General features: G+C 41.1%; 1 protein-coding gene across 1 annotated transcript; it reads left to right on the top strand.

The window, feature by feature from the left end:
- Positions 1-15,943: 15,943 nt before the first annotated feature.
- Positions 15,944-19,031, top strand: LOC124314598. Its single transcript, XM_046779807.1, has 7 exons — positions 15,944-16,294; positions 16,356-16,894; positions 16,964-17,076; positions 17,151-17,377; positions 17,435-17,958; positions 18,019-18,125; positions 18,192-19,031. The coding sequence occupies exons 1-7, from the start codon at positions 16,083-16,085 to the stop codon at positions 18,921-18,923; spliced, it is 2,454 nt and encodes an 817-aa protein (XP_046635763.1). The 5' UTR covers positions 15,944-16,082; the 3' UTR covers positions 18,924-19,031.
- Positions 19,032-19,041: the final 10 nt, after the last annotated feature.

Raw genomic sequence — 19,041 nt, 5'->3', positions numbered from 1 at the left:
ATCAGTTTTAAAAAAGAAGAAGAAGAAGAAGTACGGGAGACGTAAACCTACGGTACAATCACGCAGTCACAAACTCATTAGGCCTTTCTTCACGGCCGTGCTCATTTTTTTCTGTGATCTGTTCCGACACGCAAACGGCCGTGAAAAATTCCCGACACATTTATTTTTTGAAATTTCTTTTGCTGGTCATCTTTTTTAAAATATCAAAATTTTTAAAAATGTTTTCACCGCCGTCAATTTCTGTGTGTCGTCCCGACGGCGCCGACCTCGCGTGTCGACGACATTCCAACACACACACAAACCCCCAAAAATTCTTTTCGAGAAAATTGGAATATGGGAGGGTAAAGTAGAAACAGAAAATTGCAGTCGATCACGGCGACCAAGAACGAAAAAAAAAGTAAAAAAAAACCGCACACGAAGTAACACGCGATTTCAGAAAAAGAAAAACGGTGAAAATCACGAAACTTTCCCGACAATAACCCAAAGCGAAAAATAAAATAAAATAAAAGAGCTTGGAACGCAACCGATCGGCAACCGGATTCGATTGGACTTGACCACTTTTGCACGAAGAATAAAGAGTTGAAAGGTGAACGACCAAAAGAGTTTTTTTTTTGGGGGGGGGGGGGGGGAAGGAGAGCTGGCGGGAGTGAAAAAGACGAATGATTTTCGCGTGAAAAACACGAAACGAGATAACAGACCAATTTCTTTTTTCCTTTTCCTTTTTCGCATCATCAATCCTAACCGAAAAACCAAATAAAAAGTTCACCTTTCTTTCTTTCTTTCTTTTTTACCTTGTCGTCCAGGGCATTACACCTTTTTTTTATTTTTTTTTCCCCGGTGGTTGTTGTTGTTGTTACACCAAAGGGTTTCCTCCACTTCTTGTGGGCTGCTGCTGCTTCACATCCTTGGACGATAAATCTCCGCGCCCAATGGCCCCTCAAACTATTCCCCGTTACTTTTTTATCCACGAGATCCTTTTTATTTTTCGGTTGGAACGAGGTCAAAAGTGTCTCCTGGTCGTCGTCGTTGTTGTTGTTGTACATGTCAAAAAATAAAGTTCTACCCAGTGCCGGTGCTGTGTGTGGTGTGTGTGGAAACGGTTAGACGGGCGGTGGAAAATGGACGACGATTGTGATCGATTCACACCTTGAGGAGAGAAACGACCGAGTGTCTTTTTGATTCTTTTCACGCAGATGCGGCAATGTACAACACGTGACCCCCCGTCGACCTGACAAGACTCTCCTCCATCTCTCTCCTACATAGTAACAAATCCGCCGGCCAACAACAAACCGAGAAAAAAATTACATCCGCACAGCTCTCTACTCTGTGATGGTGGGGCCATTGAATTTTTCTCATCGCAATAATAATCGGAATAATAACAAGTCGAAGAGATTTGTCATCGTCGCCCGTTTTGAATAATCTTCTTCTTCTTCTTCGTTCAATGTCCGAGATTACAACAACAACAACAACATTTTCCTGTGTGTGTGTGGGTTTGCACAGTAAAGCACAAATTCCTTTTTATTTTTTTGCTCTGACTAGACATAGACAATTCCGCCGGAAGGCTCGAAAAGGAGTTCACGGACCCCGAAAGAAGAAGAACCAAATGGAAATGTACTGGTAAAAAAACAAAAAGTGGGCCACCAAATTTTGTACTTGGCTTTTAACTGTACTTGATTCTAAATGAATCCTAATTTTTGAAAATAGACAAAAATACCAAAAGGCAGACCAAAGTAAGCTGAGCTTAAGTCGGTTTAAGTAGCTTAAAACATCAAGTGAGTTCGTATCCAAGTTTTAACCACCAACTTTTGCTGTTTACAATGAAATAGAAATAAAGATTAAATAGATTGGAATAGAACACATAAAAAAATTTAATCTAAGTCAATTGCGAGTTGCTATTTAGTACTTTTCCCAGAAATTGATCTTTTCCACCGATAAATACAAAAGTTGATTGATCCCGTTGACGTCAGCAGCAGCAGCAGGTGAGCGAAAAGAATAATTTAATCATTTCCTTTTGGCAACTTTGAAAAACCCTCCACCGGAATCGTTTGATTGCCAACGAGAGAGAACCGTATGATTTTTCTCTTCTCTTTGGTTTATAAAATATAAACTAAACGATTCCCCCCCTTCAAAAATAAAAGTTGGTTTCCTACTTTCCTCAATACGAGCATCATCTTTGCTCCTTCCTCGACACGTGAGTTATGCCCCAATCGTAAAGAAAAACTTTTCTTTTCCTTCTAGTTTACAGAGAAAGAAAAAAAAGAGGTGAGACTGTTATATGTTACAACGGGCTCCGAGTGAGAGAGGAGTAGCTTATAGGCTTATATATACGTACAAGTTGTTGCCAGTAGTACTACAACATGGAGGGACTAGACTACTAGAGATCTATTATATATAATATACTAGGAAGATTTTATTAAGGAGCAACCAACCAGCCCTTTTTTTTTCTTTTCGGCTGGGCAGCTGTGGGCATCTCATTTTTTGGGGGCTCTCTTCAAAGCTATTTGGCTTGGCTGCTGCGAGCTGTCAGATGGCCAACGGGCCCCCAAAGGTAAAAAAAAGAAAGAAAGATAAAAGGGGCCAGTTCGATCCACAGAGATCCAAAACATCTACATCCCCACAATCCAAGCAGTTATTACCATTTTATATAGTCGTGTATAAATATAAATCTATATGGCAAGAGAGAGAAGAGAATGAAAGAATTTCAGGGCTGTCGTAAATCACTGTCCATTTCGCTTTGGATTGGAAGAGTACTCCGTCGGGATTGGCCCCCCTCATTGGCCCCCAAAAAATACAATTCCATATCCCCCCTCATTTTTTTTCAAATTTGAGGGCCCTCACAAAATAAATTGATGAAAGTACACACAACAACAACGGCTGTGTTTGTAATAAATCGCAAGCGTTTCAAATATTTTCCCTTTTTTTATTTTGTTGTGTATGTCGGCGTACCGGTACCGGTTTTTCTTTTTATTTAAACCCCCTCAAATAAAAAAATATCTTTTCTGTCGGTTCCGAGTCGGTTTCACGCTCCGTCGAATCCCATCAGCGCCCAACCAAACCAAAGAAGAAGAAGAACCTTATTGTTCCACAAATTTCCTATTATAAATCATCCGCCGAGTGTACAGGACATACGCCGGGCGGCACGGAACTAAAAGAGAACAAGACGTACGTATACCCGCACCGAAAACTTCCATTCCACTATTGATACCCTAAAAGAAGAATGAATATAAATATTATAGCTATAGCTTCATTTCTTCATCTTCTATTCTGTTTGTTCAGAAAAAGAAAAAAATCTGTTTTACTTTTTCCACCTTTAGTTCTTCTTCTTCCAGTCGCCGGACCCACGTCAAAACGGACCAATTTAAGTGAATGAACAATTCCTTTCCTATTCGCTGAAGAAAATGAAATTTCTCTACTCCGCTCTACTCCGCTCTGCTCCGGAGGTAGAAGGAAAAATGTTGAAACAAGATGACATCGTCTGTCAGCGGCCCCCTTCCATCAACAGCGAACGTTACAACAGAAAAAAGAAGAAAAAGATGGAAAATGATTGGAATTGCATTGGATGGCGCGTGGAATCAAAGTGAATCCGGGGCTGAGAGATCGCAGAGATGTTAAAGTGTCTCTTTAGAATAGAAATCCGGCGGAAAATGTTCGCGTCTCAAACACGCTGGAAAAAGAGAGACCCTACACTATATACTTCATGGCTCCTGCTGCTCCTGGCTGATTCAATTGCCGACGTTACGACACAAAATCGCATTTCCCCACCCCCTTTGTGCTCATCTCTGTCCCTCGTTTCCTTTTTTTAAACGAAAAAATAAAAAAGGGACGCACCCCCCCCTGCCATCATCACGACGACACAAATATTGAATCACGGTAGATTGACTTATACAACACTATATAACAGAGATGCCCTCAGGGCCCAGGGGTCGATATACACTATACATCCCTTCGTCCAGAATTTTATTTCTGAACAAAAAAACATAGAAAGTGACGCCGACTGGATAATTATTAAAAGAATCATTTGCATATTTTAGAGTTTCGTTTTCTTTCGGGTTCAAATTCATTACATCAAACGAAACACTTTTCCGTCTATATAATGAGACGTTATGGACGATTAGTCCGGGCCTAACGAAATTACCCCAAAAAAGATAAAACCCAATCATCTTTTTCGTAAAATAAAAAGACGAAAGGAAATGAATGAAACAAAAAAAAAATCAATTAGCATTTCTGGCCTCTCCGCCCACCGCCTGTCATCCATCGACGCCGACGCTCCCCTTTTCTTCTTCTTTTCATAATTGAAGATGAGGAAATGGTGTTACGCAACTCTCTGGCTCTTTCCTAATCAACTAATCAACGTCTCTAAATAAATGCCAGGCAATGCCAGGCCAGTTCGTCTTATTCTTATCATTCCCACCTACGCCTAGAATAAAATATAAAGAACTCTCTTACACGCCGGATCGATCCTCTTTTTTTTTGGAACGTCCGGCCTTTATTTCTTATTATTTCCCACCACTATAGCACAAGTGATGGGAGTGTCCAATCCGTGGGAGGAACTGATGTGGTGGATACAAGAAAAAACCGATCCGTTTCTCACCTTTTTTTCTGTACAACAAATCCCGACCTGGAAGAAGAAATTTGGATACGAAAATAAAAAGAGGAGGTGGTAGTGTCGGCGGTCAGAGTTGATTACTAATTAGTCATGTGCATAAAAGCGCCGCGCTCGGCGGCTCCGGTGTAATCTAACCAAATGGAAAAAGGAAAAGAGATGGTCCCAAATGGATGCATCTTGTGTATGCCACGGGGTCCCAACAGGAAACCCAACCCACACAATAGCTAAAGCAGAGAAGTGGGGGGGGGATAGAAAAAAGAATAAAACGGGAAAAATAATACGAAAGGTAAAAAAGAAAAAAAGTAAAAGAGGAGGGCCTTACAATCGAATTTTTACCCGTAAAAAAAGAGAAAGAAAAAAGGTGAGCGACTCAAAGTGGGCGGATCCTCAACACACACCAGCATCAACACCCGACAGAAGAGAGAAAGAAAGAAAGAAAGAAAGAACCGCCGGACGGACGGATAGTGTATAATGGCGGCACTGGCGGGCTCTCTCTTGATCCCCATCCATGCAACGCCTCCTCCTCTATCCGGCACCTGATCCCGATGCATATCATCACGCCTCTCTTTTTTATTCTTTCTATTCCACCCCTCAATTTAAATACCCACATGCAAGCGCAGAGAGAGAATAAAGAATGAAATAAATAGGTGTAATGTGTGTGTGTGCTGTACTGGTCTACTAGTACATACGTCAATTTATAAGGTCCAGCGGGGGGTCTACAAGTGCCGCCACCACGCCCACGGGCGCGGTTATTCTTATCTCTCTTCTTCTTCTTCTCAATTGACGTCAAAATTGGGAAACAAATTTGTGTCCAGTCGTTTCCTGTGGCCAGACGAAGTTTGATTGTTTGGTTTGAAAAGAAACGACACCTGGTTGGCGCTCAGTGTTGATTAGATATTCCAATTGGGCCCAGACGCTTTCGTTACGCATTCAAGCGTCGCCCTAATAATCTATTCACTTTGATGAGTTTGGATGTTTTTGTTTGCTTTTCAGCTTTATTGCATGAACAGATGAGTTTTAGGGGGTTCAATTTGAACAAGTAAAACTTTTCTCTTTACTTTTGAGTTCACTATCCATCCCCCTCAGCTGTATGTGTATACGATGATGCAGTCGGGTAGGCGCTGGCGTAATAATAGGAGCAGGATCGAGTTTGAGTTTCGTTGGGGGGTTCGGTTGTTATTTATAAACATTTTCACTCTTCTTTTTTCTATCAGAAAGAAGAAGAAGAAGCTCTTCTTTTCCGGATTAAAGTCTCATTTATATGTGTGCCCTTTATATATAGTGGATGGGTGTGTGTGTAAGGGGTGCACACCCCACAAAAAAAAAGGGGGGAAGGTATTATTATTGGATATCGAGGGGCGTCGCTTCTGCAAGTGACGTCGCGACGCCGCCGGCAGGCGTACAAAGAAGATAAACACCACCCGAAAAAAAGGGGGAGAGAAAAAGTAAAAAAAAAAAAGCAATTTAGTCGCCCGTTCGGCTGGAATATCAAATAATAAACAACAAAACGAGGAAAGAGAAAATAAAATCCAAAAAAGAGAAAACCCCTAAACACACATAGACCTATAAGAGTTGGCCCCGAGCGTCAAAGACTCATTCGATGACAAGATTGAAATCAAAAAAAGGAAAAACTCGTTTCTATATCAAAATATCCGAAGCAATTAAATGGAAAACTGGTTCGGGGGGAAATCAATCGAGACAACAACACCAACAACAACAAAACGATTTGGTGGCGACAACTTTGTCACCGTGGCGCGTCCATAAATCAGTGGAAAGTGTTGCGTGCCCGTCAATTTCGAAAAAAAACAGTTTGAAATCAAAGAATTTCACACAGTCGGTTTGTGTGTGTGTGGAATGTGTTTTTGATTTCTTATTTAAAGGGGCCGACGACCTGTTTAACTAATTCAACAAAAAGGAGAGCACACACACACACAGCTCTTAATTTAGTTATAGAACCCAGCGATGATCACACACACACACACGGAGAGGAAAAGAAAAATGAGCTGAGGGAAATTTCAGATTTATTTTAAAAGAAGAAGAAAAAGGAAAAAAGAAATAAGAAAAAGGTGTGTAAATTACACTCTGAATTGGTGGTACGCACGGCGTATTATACACAAAAGGAGGTCAAACGGGCCATGATTTCGACTCTGATAGATCCATCATTGTCTTTTCCTTCTTCTTTTTCTCTTTCCCAGCCGCCGCCACCACCATAACACCAGATGAATAGCACAAGGAGGTGGTGGGGGGAGGCTAGCAGAGAATCACAAACACTAAATTATATCTGACGATCAAAGTATTATCCCAAAAAGAGACCGGCCGGAGCACACAGCACAAAACCTTGATATTTCTTTTTCTCTTAATCATCATAATAACAATAATAATAATTTTTTAAAAATATATATCGGTTGAGTGTGTGTGTGTGTGTGTGTGTGTGTGAAGGTTCGGGGTGGTCATTGCGGTCGGCGATGCCGAAAGGCTCAAATTTTCAAACAAGTTTTGTCTATCAACTCGAAAAATGTTGGTTGAGAAATTTTCGGAAATTTGAAATTTTTTTAAAGCGCGCCAGAAAAAAAGAAAATGATGAAAAATTGTTGTTGTAATTTTATCTGTTCTTTTTTTTGTGTTACCGCATTTTTTTTGCTTTGGCATGTTGTTGTTGTTGTTCGGGCCCAAAGGAGGAGGAGGATGGGGCTGCTGCTGATGGTATAATTAACTTGGATGCGCATCAACCCTCCCACATCTCACACACTCCTATTTTTTTTTGTTTTTTCGGTTTACAAAAATTTCGTTTTTTTCTTCTCTTTCCCTTCCACCATTTCACGCGGGGGGGGTTCATCTATACACACGGGGGGAAGAAAAAAAAAATGATGAAAAACGCCGAGCCGCTCTCGGCCATGTCTGGCGCGCGCGCGCGCTGTATTACTATACTCTCGCCCACCCGCAAACACTTTTTTTCTTCTTATTCTTCGTGAGAAGATGGAAGGAAAGAAGAAGAAGAAGAAAATAACCGACGTTTTCTGCCGCTCGCCGCCGCTCATCAGTCACGCCGATCGCATCAAATTCCCTTCAACTTTTTTTATTTTTTCAAAAACTTTGTCGTGTTTTTTTTTCTGTTCTTCTATATTTCTTTTACCTTCATCATCATCATTTTCCCTAAACTTTACAGTTGGATTTTGTGTCCCGCGTGTGTTTTTTTTTTCTCTACTCTTGAGCGCCCGCGTGTCTGGCCAAACTTTCAATGGCCAATTCTCTTGCTGGTTGAATGGCAATTGAACAAGACACGGAAGTATATTAACAAGCCATCGATAAAAGTTTTTTTCTTCTCAACTTGTTTTTTTTCCCCTCCGTTTCTCAATTTCCCTTTTTTCTTTTTTTAAGTGCGTTCAATTTTGTTTTGAAACCCAAACACAAGAGGAGCCAATCAAGGACCGATTCAACGGTACCAAAAAAAATATATTCAGGGAGGAATTTTTTGAATAAAATTTCGTGAGTGTCGAAAACTTTTTTTTTTTTCAAAGAATTCCGGACGGCCCTCACCCACGCCATCTGTCGGCCCGGCACAATTATTTTATTTTTTTTCCCTTATGCTCGACAAAATAAAAAATATAAAATTCCGGCGTTTGAAACATTGTTAACTGTCAATTTCGTTTTTTCTTGTTGTTTGTTGTTTTTTTTTCTGACGACGTTTAAAACGTTCTCGTGTTTCGCATTCCAAAATGTCGGAAAGGGACCAACAACAATTTCTCTCTCCCCCCTTTTTGTGCCCTGTCTGGTCGGATCAGTGCCGGACTGGTTCGTCCGTTCGTTCATGGAACAACTACACACACAACCGCATATCTTATCAATCTCTTTTTATCTGCGCCGTTAAACTTCTTCAACTTCTTTTTCTTTTTTTTTTAAATTCCCAACGCAAAGACCCGGACAAACTCGATGGAATAAAAATGTAAAAGACGGAAAAACCGAATAAACCGCTTCTTATATACATATTCAAATGGTTTGGGTTTTTTTTTTGTCAGTTGGAGCTAGTTGGATATATATTTTTTTGGTATTTTTTCGTCATCGTTTTATGGCGTTTTGAATCGACAAGTGTCATCATCCTCCATCGCCTTGTTATTCTACTCATTAAGACGCGTTATCATGTGGTCATCGAGTGGCCCACAGTCCGCCACAGTCTCTCCCTCTCTCTCTCACACACAAATTGAATATGCAACCAACCGGTTTCCTGGAACAAAAAGCGAATAATAATAACGCTCCTTCTTCTTGTTCTTATAAGAGGAATTATATTTTTAACTTTTTTTGTTTTTTTGTTTTTGGCTTTGACATTTCTTGGAAAAATCCAAGTTATTCCAAACGGGGAGAAAATGATGAAAAAATCAAAACTATGCAGTGCAGTTCAAGCCCCTTCAAACGTGACTGGTAGAATGTATAGAATAATACGCGGAAACATTCCCGCAGTTTTTTTTCCCCCTTTACATTTCGTCTCTATAACCCCCGATCGTTACACATGTTTTCCATTGATTTCTGTTCCAGAGAGAGAGAGAAAAATATTACAAAATTGACAGAAATCTCATTAGTGACCCCGTTAGACCCAAAGTCGTGACGCCAATATCATCAAAGATATATAGACTAAATGAAATGAATTTCTGTTTCTTTTTTTCAAATTTACCGCGTGAACTTTTCCACTCGAGTAAGAGGAAAAGAAAACGGGCCGTTTCAAAAAAGTTGGTTGCCCACGCATATACGGAATTACGGATGGATGAAAACAAAAAGATGTTTTTGATTGCGATGGAAAACTACTCGGCGATGAGCTGTGTGATGCTGCTGGAGGCGGGCCGTGAACAACATTTCACGAGTTGATTTCCAACGAGTTTTGGCTGCCCGATTTTTTTTTCTCTTTTTATTTTTAGTTTTTACGAGCGATTTATTGAAATGGAAATTTTTTCGTGGGCGTCGTCACGAATTTTTCGCGCGCACCGGCCTCCGCCGACACCATCATCATCCAAACGCCCCTTCACACGCCTGGTGCTGATGTTGTAGAAGTAGCCGTATAGATCTCGATTCGTTTCCAATCGGAAACTCAATCAAAGAACGAGACGAAAAAAAAAAACAACATAAAGAAATAGAAAAATAACGAGAAAAAAGACGAACGAGTTTCGTTACATTTGGATGGCTGCTGCATCTCATTAAATATGCGCCTGCGCACGTATGCACAACACATGTCTATCGTGATTACAACAACTAAAAAGCAAAATCCCAGAAAAACATTGGCTCCTTCATCATCCGAGAAAATAAAAACAATATCCGTCCGATTGGAAGATTTAACGACTTTCAATCGGAATTCCATCCGGCCAATTCAAACAACATTTGGCGCGCAACATTAAAAAAAATTTCCAATCAAAATCAGAGGAAGGAAAACCGAAAATTTCTTATCCACATTACGTAAGAAATCAAGGTGTGGCCTCAAAGTAAAACTTCGATCTAACTGCGCGCGAGGGCTTGAAAAGAAAATAAATAAATCACAAAAAGTAAACTCAAATCCCATTGCCAGGGATTTAAGCGGATCTCTCCACATCTATAAATCCGTAAAGCGTTTTCCTTCTTTTTTTGATCCCGAAAAATAAAAGCTCCACGTCGTATATAGACTACGCACAGTATACTAGAGTACTAGACATATACTGGCAGACATTTATTTTCTATGGAAAGGCGACGTGCTGTCGGCCCGATATCGACTCGTAGAGTGCGCATCGGTGATCCTATTTTTCCACGTCGCCCCCGCTCCCGCTCTACTCCGCTCTACTCCGCTCTCGTCTACTTTATTTCCTTCCTCTTCTTATGAAATATTCAAAAGGAAGGAAGTGTGAAAAAAGAAAAAGAGAAAAAAAGAACAAGGATTTTCTCTCAGTCCCGGGCCCAGGAGCAGTTCAGCCTGTTGTTGTTTTGTTTGCACATAAAAAGCTCTTCTATGCGCCATGTGTAGTAGTACTCTATACACTTTTCCTCGGAACGATATCGTGCAAAGCAGCAGGAGCAGGGCCTTCTGCTCGTATTATGGACTGCAAACATTCACTCACCGTGAAAGTTCTCCACACAACCCCCAGCACACTCGCCCGCCTTTTGTGTCTCCGGCGTTGGCACTGCTATGCTCGGCGTTGTGCCTCGTTATTTATCCAAAAACTTATGTACGTGCGGGGTTGGTATACTTGTTGTCGACTATAGACGTGAGATGCCGAGAGGTATAAAACACAAGAGCTGTGCCGCCATACTAGATATATAGCCTGGCATATTGCATATAATATAAAAGGAAGAATAATAATCATCATACAACACAGCACAAGCAGCAGAGAAACAACAAGCAAGCTAGATATCCCCAGACACCTCTGATATACACATATCAAAGCCGGGAGGGATTTGCCAGTGATATACAGCGCGCTCGTATAAGCATTATATAAGATCCATCCATCCCCAACACACAACCCCACCCATCTATATATGTATAATAAGACACAACGGGCGAAATAACGGCAATGATCTTTCACAGTCGCATAGAGAGAGACCCTTGACGGTTGGGGGGATAATATATCCAAACTGTGTGCTATGCTGTGTGTGTATATCAGTGCCATGTCAGTTGCAACGGCAGCCCTTGAGCCATCAGCTCGATCGACCGGAAATGATGCGCCAGCAGCTCTGTGCTGATGTTGTACAACAGTTCCTCTAGATCACGACGCCCCCAGGAGATATGACTGAGGGGTGGAGAGAGAGACAAAGCATATACACATCACCCAGGACGACGTCGTCTATACGTTGTTTTCCATATCTTTTTTAAAAGTCGCCATCACGCGCCGTTCTTTCAAGTGGACCAATCTGCCGTGAACGTTATAGCGACTCGTTCTCTCATCTGAGAGAGTTCTAAACAAGATGCTCCGGGACCAGAGAGTAAAGGCCTATAAAAGCACCTGTGGAGTCGATCCTCTCGACGGAGACCGACCCCAAAAGAATAGAATGTATTGGCCTGGAAAATTCGACGATCCTTGAAAAGAAACCTAAACAAACAACAAAAGGAAACAAATAAAATTCAAAACTCCCGGGCTCTTATCTTTTTCTTTTTTTCCCAAGCGAAAAAAGATCAAAGACCAAAAAGATACATCAGGATGGATCCCCCCTTTGATTATTATATCGATCCTGCCGTAAATAATGTATCACTAACAGGACTAAAAACCTGTTAATGAAACATGTCCCGCCATTAAATCCCATTAAATAATCTTTTAAAATTTTAGCCCAAAACGAAAAAAAGCTTTCAGCATCACAAACTCGGATGGATTTTGTTTCCCTGTGCAAGTGCTGCTGAACGTGCCGTTTCTTTTTTTCCATTTTTGCCAATTCAACGAAGCTGCTGCTGCTGCTCTATCCGCACCATGTTTATCCTGCCGCTCGTGTGCGGTATGGATTTAATGGACTTTTTTTCTTTTCGAGTGCTGTGTGTAGGAGTGAGCGATCACTCGATCCATCTCTCTCCAAAAAGCTCAGAGTTTTTTCTTCTTCTTCTTCTTCCCTTTTTTTTGAATGCACACGTCGACAAGAGAGGCACACACATACGTGCCGGAATCCCATAGCACGAGTGTATATACTACGGCGAGGATCCGTGAGTGATCCTCCAACAAAACTCTCCTCCCCCTCACCCAAACTCTCTCGAGAGCTTCCCATCTCTTCGCTTTCTATTTCTTTTCCTTGGATTTCCTGCTCGACGCTTTTAGATATTCACAACGTCATCCGGGACCCGCGCAGTTTTTTCGCCAGAAAATGGAAAAATATGGAGAAGAAGTAGCTGCTGAGACTGCTGGTGTGTCTGGTGTGTGTGTACGGTGCATTTATCCAGGAGAGGCACTCGACGAGTGAAGTAAGATGGAAAGAGGAGAGGAGAAAGAAATAAAAATCTGCGCCCAGGACTTGTCGCCCCGGACCCTTCAAATCCTGCACACACGCACTTGATAATAAAATCAACAACACACACACACACACTATCCGGCGGGGGTGAAAAAGCGCCAGAAAAACGACATGGTCGAGTCTGTCTGACTGTGTGTTATAAGGATCTTTTTTGTCCATATGGATTGAATCTATTAGACGTCTTGTACATGTTTGTTAAAGCATCAACTCTTCTCTTTCTCGGCCGGAGCAGAGACCAACTGCCCAGCAGTTTCGTGAAGAAATTGCGTAATCCTGTTTGTTATTTGATTGCATCACTCACTCGTCGCAGCGAAGGATTTTTGTTGTCTTTTCCCTTGTCACGTCCTCCCCGTATTTTGTCAGGAATAAAAAAAATAAAAAAAGTAGGAGGTGCACATACGGTGGCCGTCCGCGTGATCGGTCATACCCGGCGACAGATTATCCTCGTCAAGTGAGGGGTGGGTGGAGTCCTCCTCCTTCTAGCTCTTTTATTTTGATCCCTTTTTGCCTATGCCCCATCATCTAGTATATAGTATGTATAGTTGTGCGGTCTTATATATCTTTGAGATGGATATTAGATTCTCCTATTCTTTTCGTCTGCATGGGGGCGGGTTCCATCTACGAGAGAGAGAGAAAGAAAAACATAATCGAACGACGACATCCACACAGGGGGGGGGGGGGGAGAGATCATGGTCTGTCTCTCCTGTCAGATTATACCGTCCTCTGCTCTGTGGTCTCTCGCTTCTATTCCTTTTTATGTGTGTAGTGTGTAGTGTACATCTACATTTAGGCAACCTCCTTTTTCGTCAAACACAATAAACACGTGGTCGGGTTCCCACAATCCGTCACCGCAACCCATATACCCAAGCTAAAACATGGTCCCAGTCCGGCGCGACGTTCTAGAAATGAAAACGACGATGAATAATAAAAAAAAAAAGAAGAAAAAAGAATCTCCCCCCCCCCCCCCCTCATTCTCCCCCCGTGTTCCAGAAAAGTTGCATTACACGCACGTGCTGTTGCGCCACATCACAGAGAGAGCGCCGGAATCGATCCAGCGCAAAATGCTTTTTCTTATTTTTCCTATTAATTTCGAGTATCATTTCCTCCCCCGTGCTGCGATGAAATGATGCTGTACAGTTAACTGCATTAGACTAACTGTACAATAAGACAATCAAAGTGCTCCCCCCATAACAAAGTTGTCTGGGCTAAAATCCGCTAAAATCTTCTTTTCAATAGAAGTAAGAAAACACATCCGGCCTTGTCTTTCTCTTTCGGCACACAAACAAAATAATAGAGTTTGTTCACTCCATCAACTGTGTACTACTACTACTACTGCTGATGCTGCTGGTGGATGTCTATAATATCGATCCGGCAGCAGCAGCAGCAGCAGCAGTCGTTCAAGTGAAGAGCCAGCCAGAATAGATATCTAGAAAAAGAAGAAGAAGAGGCTGTTCGTCTCAATGAGCATTGTTGGCGAGCACAGTCGTGCCCGTGAACAAAAAAAAGAAGGGAGAACTGTGTGAGTGAAAATAATAAAATAAAAATTGGGGGAGAAATAAAAAAAAGAAGAAAAAACCTCTTGGCAAATGTTATAAAGCAAAGATACGTGTGATTCCACTCGGTTGGATTCTCTATACCTCGACAGACCACAGTACATATAAGAAAAGAAAAAAAATTCGATGAGATCGTGGAGACGAGAGTTTTTGGACGTTTTTCCGGGTCGATGGAGGGAATTTCTCGGCAACGGAATTTGTCGCCTGTTCAGTTATTGGGAATGGGAACGGTGCATGTGAATTTTCGGTTGATGGTTACCATCTCAATTCAAAATCATTTCTATTCCAGATTGATAGGGGGCAGAGGGGGGAATATACGCACCCACAGTACTTGGCGTTCTCTATTTCGATGTTCCATGACACCAGAAGAAAAAGATAAGGACCAAATATTAATTGATTATGTCAAAAGTGACGCCTTGGCCTATATCTATTGTTTGTTATTGGTTTTGGTGATAACAGTGTAACTGATAACGACGACGATATTTTCAAGCATCATTTACAAGAAACAAATTGCATTCAACTAAAGAAATAATTGGGTGACTGTCAAAATACATTTCGACTGAAAACCGGCAAGTCTCAACTCATTTGAAAGGCGGAAAGAAACAATCAAGTAGAGGAGATTGGCGTTTGCAACCTGTAGCCGTCCAGATGGAGATTCTACATCGTTTAATTCTGAATTGAAAAAGGAGTAGAGTCAAAGTCGCGATTCCAGTCACGACTTACCGGATATAATTCGATTAGCATAATCAATCTGTCTCTCGCGATTCAAACGGAAATCGAAGTCGATTGCAATTCAAACAGCGCACCCCCACCCGCCTTTTAATTTGTGATACAAGAAAAAAGAGATATAACACGCGACATAGTTATTCGAGTACAAGTCAGAGCTCGACAGCGGTGAAGCAAATGGCCGTTCAGTCGTTCACCAACTGGTTCGTCGTCAAAAAGTAGACACGGCGATTAACCAGCAGCAACTTCTCCGAACAACAGACAATGAAACAATCGTCAAACTTTTTTGAGTGTCTGGCGTGTGCAGCGCGTGCAGACGACACGACTGCGGAGCCAATAAAAAGAAAAAAAGGAGAATTTCGGGGGAATTCGTCTCACTTTTCTTTTGAAAGCTTTTATCACCACCACAAACTTTGTGCGGGTATATCGATTGAATTCACGGCAAAAGGCTTTTTATTATTTAGGCTACTATACTCTGAATCCATTCAATCGGAACAAAAAGTTTCTGGATAGTTTGATTTTCAGTGATTATCAAACTACACACAAGTCGAGAGTTCAGAATGTATTAGCCGAGAGCTTTTGTTTTCTTTTGAAAAGGAAAGATTCAAGATAAGAAACCGCCACGACCGATAAACAATCTTTCCGTTCGTGAACTCGTTAAAGAACAATCAAAACTGTACAAAAATGATTGGGTGTTGAACACCAGCAGGCAATAAGCAGAATGTCAACACGAATGAGAGGTGAAGGTCTCATTTTCAAACGACTGATTATGTCTGGAGAAACCGTAAAATAAAACTGCCTCCACCCGACTGCTTGACACTCTGATCTCATATAGCAAGCAAAACATCAGGAAAAAGTGTCCAGTTTTATGACTATGTTTTTGGAAAAGTTTTATGCATGGCCTCGTATAAACGCCCACATTTTATCGCTGATCAAGCTCTTCTCTTTTATTCCATTCGAAAACTACTGGGTTTTTATTTAGAATCCTTCACAGCTCAGATGAAATCCTTGAACCTTGGCTAACCAGTAACCACAACACTTGATACGCTTTGGTTTGGGCTGATAAAAACAAAAACCAGTGGCCCCCAAATACAATGTTACGATGATCCCAGACTCATTTGGAAACAGCGCTGCGTGCCACTACGCTGCGCGCTTCTCATTCCTATTTCATTTCAACCAATAATTTTGATTTCATTCAGTTCAAAAAGTGAATTATCTGGAAACAAAGGCGTGTAGTGTGTATAGTGAGAAAAAAAATGGAAATCGAATGCGGCAAAAAAATCTTAGGGCAAGGAGGATTTGGAATCGTCTTTGATGGTTTTTGGGGTCCAAATCGCATACCAGTGGCCGTCAAGCGAATTCAGCTGGTGCATCTTGACAGCAGCGAAAAAGAAGAGGAAGCGCTAAGAAACTTGAAGCATCCAAACGTCATCCAAATTTATCACGCCGAAAACGACAAAGATTTCAGGTAACACATCACGATAATGTTTAAGTTGCACAAGATAAGAATATTTGATCGATTCTGTTAGATATTTTGCGCTTGAACTGTGCGAAGCCTCGTTGGACAAATTATTCCTGCAAGACGACCATCAACAGAAATGTCGCAGACGACTGCCCCCACGAGAAGATGTTCTTTATCAGTTGGCCACGGGATTAGAATATATTCACAAAATGGGAATGACCCATCGTGACATCAAGCCAGAAAACGTCCTTATCTGGGTGGATTCTAAGGATGGCCAAGTCATTATGAAATGGGCAGACTTTGGACTAAGCAAAAAAGTCAACGAAAGAGGAACTTATTCCATGAGCACAACAATAAAAGGGTCCGAAAATTGGTTCGCACCTGAAGTACTGAAATTATTTTTGCAAGAAGATGAATTAACTGAAGGTTCAGAAGGGAGTGCATTATCTCCACGTCAACGGGGAACTGTCAAGAGCGATGTTTATGCAGAAGGCCTCGTCTTCGGTTATTTCTATCTAGACGGTGAACATATTTTCGGGAATATCCACAGCAAAACGAAGACTATAAGTAATAACATAATGAAGAATATTCCTGTTAATATCAGCAGTAAGTGCTTTTTTTTAAATTCTTTTTCGCAATCTTGTGATTATCAAAAAATCTTAAAATTCTTGATAGAAATTCAACCTGAGCACGTTCACAATCTCATCCTGAAAATGCTGGCCAGCGTACCAGAGAGAAGGATCACTTCTTCAGATGTCGTTAAACTACTTGCAGAATATAGAACTCAGGTAAAAACTCAAAGGGAAAATTTATTCTTTTAAAATCACAAATAAATTTTTTCCATGAAACCTTTTTTTGCCAGGTTGTGCTACCTGGCAGCATGTTGGAAATCGATTCCGAAAAGATTTTTGAAAAGTCAGGTTATGGAATCTTATTCGAAGGGGTCTGGGGAACTACTCGTCTTCCAGTGGCAGTCAAGCGGATGCAATTAATCCACGTACTGGGCAAGAAACAAGAAGAATCCTGGCTTGGCCTTAGTCACGACAATGTTGTCAAACTGTTTCACGCAGAAAGCGACTCAAAATTCAGGTATATCTATAAAATATAGTATGATTGGAATCAAGTTATTGGTTAATTTGAATAAAGATATTATGCGCTGGAGTTGTGCCAAGCATCGATGGATCAGATCTTTCTGAAAGATGGGGATCCCAAAAAATACCGCGGACCAAAGCCTCAAGCCGAAGAAGCTCTTTACCAGTTGGCCAATGGACTGGAGTATATTCACAAAACCAAACTCATCCACTGCGACCTGAAGCCCAAAAACGTCCTACTCTTGACAGGAAATTCGTCGAATGTTGTCATGAAATGGACCAATTTCGGGTTAAGTAAACAAGTCGACGAAAATGGAACTTGCCTCATCAATGAAATCAAAGGAAATGAATGGCTAGCCTGGCTAGCACCCGAAATTTTACAAATGCTCGAAAACGAAGAGATTAACCAATCTGAAAATCAGGCAACATTGCTTTGGGAATACAACACATTCAAAAGCGATGTCTTTGCCGAAGGACTTGTTTTTGGATATTTTCTTTTAGAAGGACTTCATCCGTTTGGGTCAATCGTGCACAAGATTCCAGCTAACATTGACAAAAACGATGCGGTTAACCTGAATAGTAAGTTAGCGTAGTTTTAACAATATGACTGTTCGTTTGATACGGTATTTTCTACCCTAGAAGTCGAACCTTCACCTCTTTCTGAGTTAACTTTAAAAATGTTGGCCCACCACCCAGAGGATAGAATTACGTCATCGGACGTCGTTGAAGAATTGAACAATATCAGGGTAAAGATGTTAAGCAGAAATAACAAAATTTAATTGATAATATAACGCAATCATTTACTTTGACAGGACCTTCGATTTAAGGAAATGGAAAAGACACTATTTGCGCTGTGCACCAAACCAGCTCCGAATTTAAAGAAAATGGAAAATTTGGTGAACCAAGGCATCAGCGTGATCGATTGCCGCAATCAACAAGGATTGACTCCACTGCTGCAATTATTAGCCAATGGGGAAGCGTATCATCGAGAAAATTTTGTCGACATTATTCGCTATTTTGTAGCAAAGGAAATCGACTTGAATGTTAAAAACGCGTACGGAGAAAACGCACTTCTCAAACTGATTGTCCAGTATCCAAAAGACGATTTGATCGACATTGTTAAACTCTTCATCGACAACGGCATCGACATTAACTGCAAAAACAAATACGGCACTAACATCCTGCATTATTTGTGCGAGTACTATTTGCACGACAATTTAATCGACATCATTCGACTTTTGATTGAACAGAAAGTCGAAATCAATTGCAGTCACGATTACGGATACAACGCTTTGCCCGTGTTGTGTCGCAATTACAATAAAGATAATCTGTTTGACGTAGTCAAACTTTTGATTGAAAACGGAATCGAAGTCCACTGCAACCCAAACAACGACGGTAATGCCCTCAACATCGTCTGCCGATATTATAAGAAAGACAACATGATTGACATCATCCAACTTCTAAGCTCGAAAAAAGGAGGTGAACTTAATGGCAATTTACCAAATGGTTCATCGACGAAAGCAACTAAAAGAAGACACGATTGACCAACATTTCTAACATTCGTTTGTCTGAATTGTCTTGTCAGTGTAAGCTGCAAATTAATTTGTAAATTTGCAGAAATAGCAGGGCTCTACAATAAAATGAAAATCCTTGTTGCTTTTT

The sequence above is a fragment of the Daphnia pulicaria genome, chromosome 1 (assembly GCF_021234035.1).
Source record: "Daphnia pulicaria isolate SC F1-1A chromosome 1, SC_F0-13Bv2, whole genome shotgun sequence".
NCBI classification, from domain to species: Eukaryota; Metazoa; Arthropoda; class Branchiopoda; order Diplostraca; family Daphniidae; genus Daphnia; species Daphnia pulicaria.
Note: the sequence above shows the minus strand (reverse complement) of the source record. Positions and strands in the feature narration are given on the sequence as shown.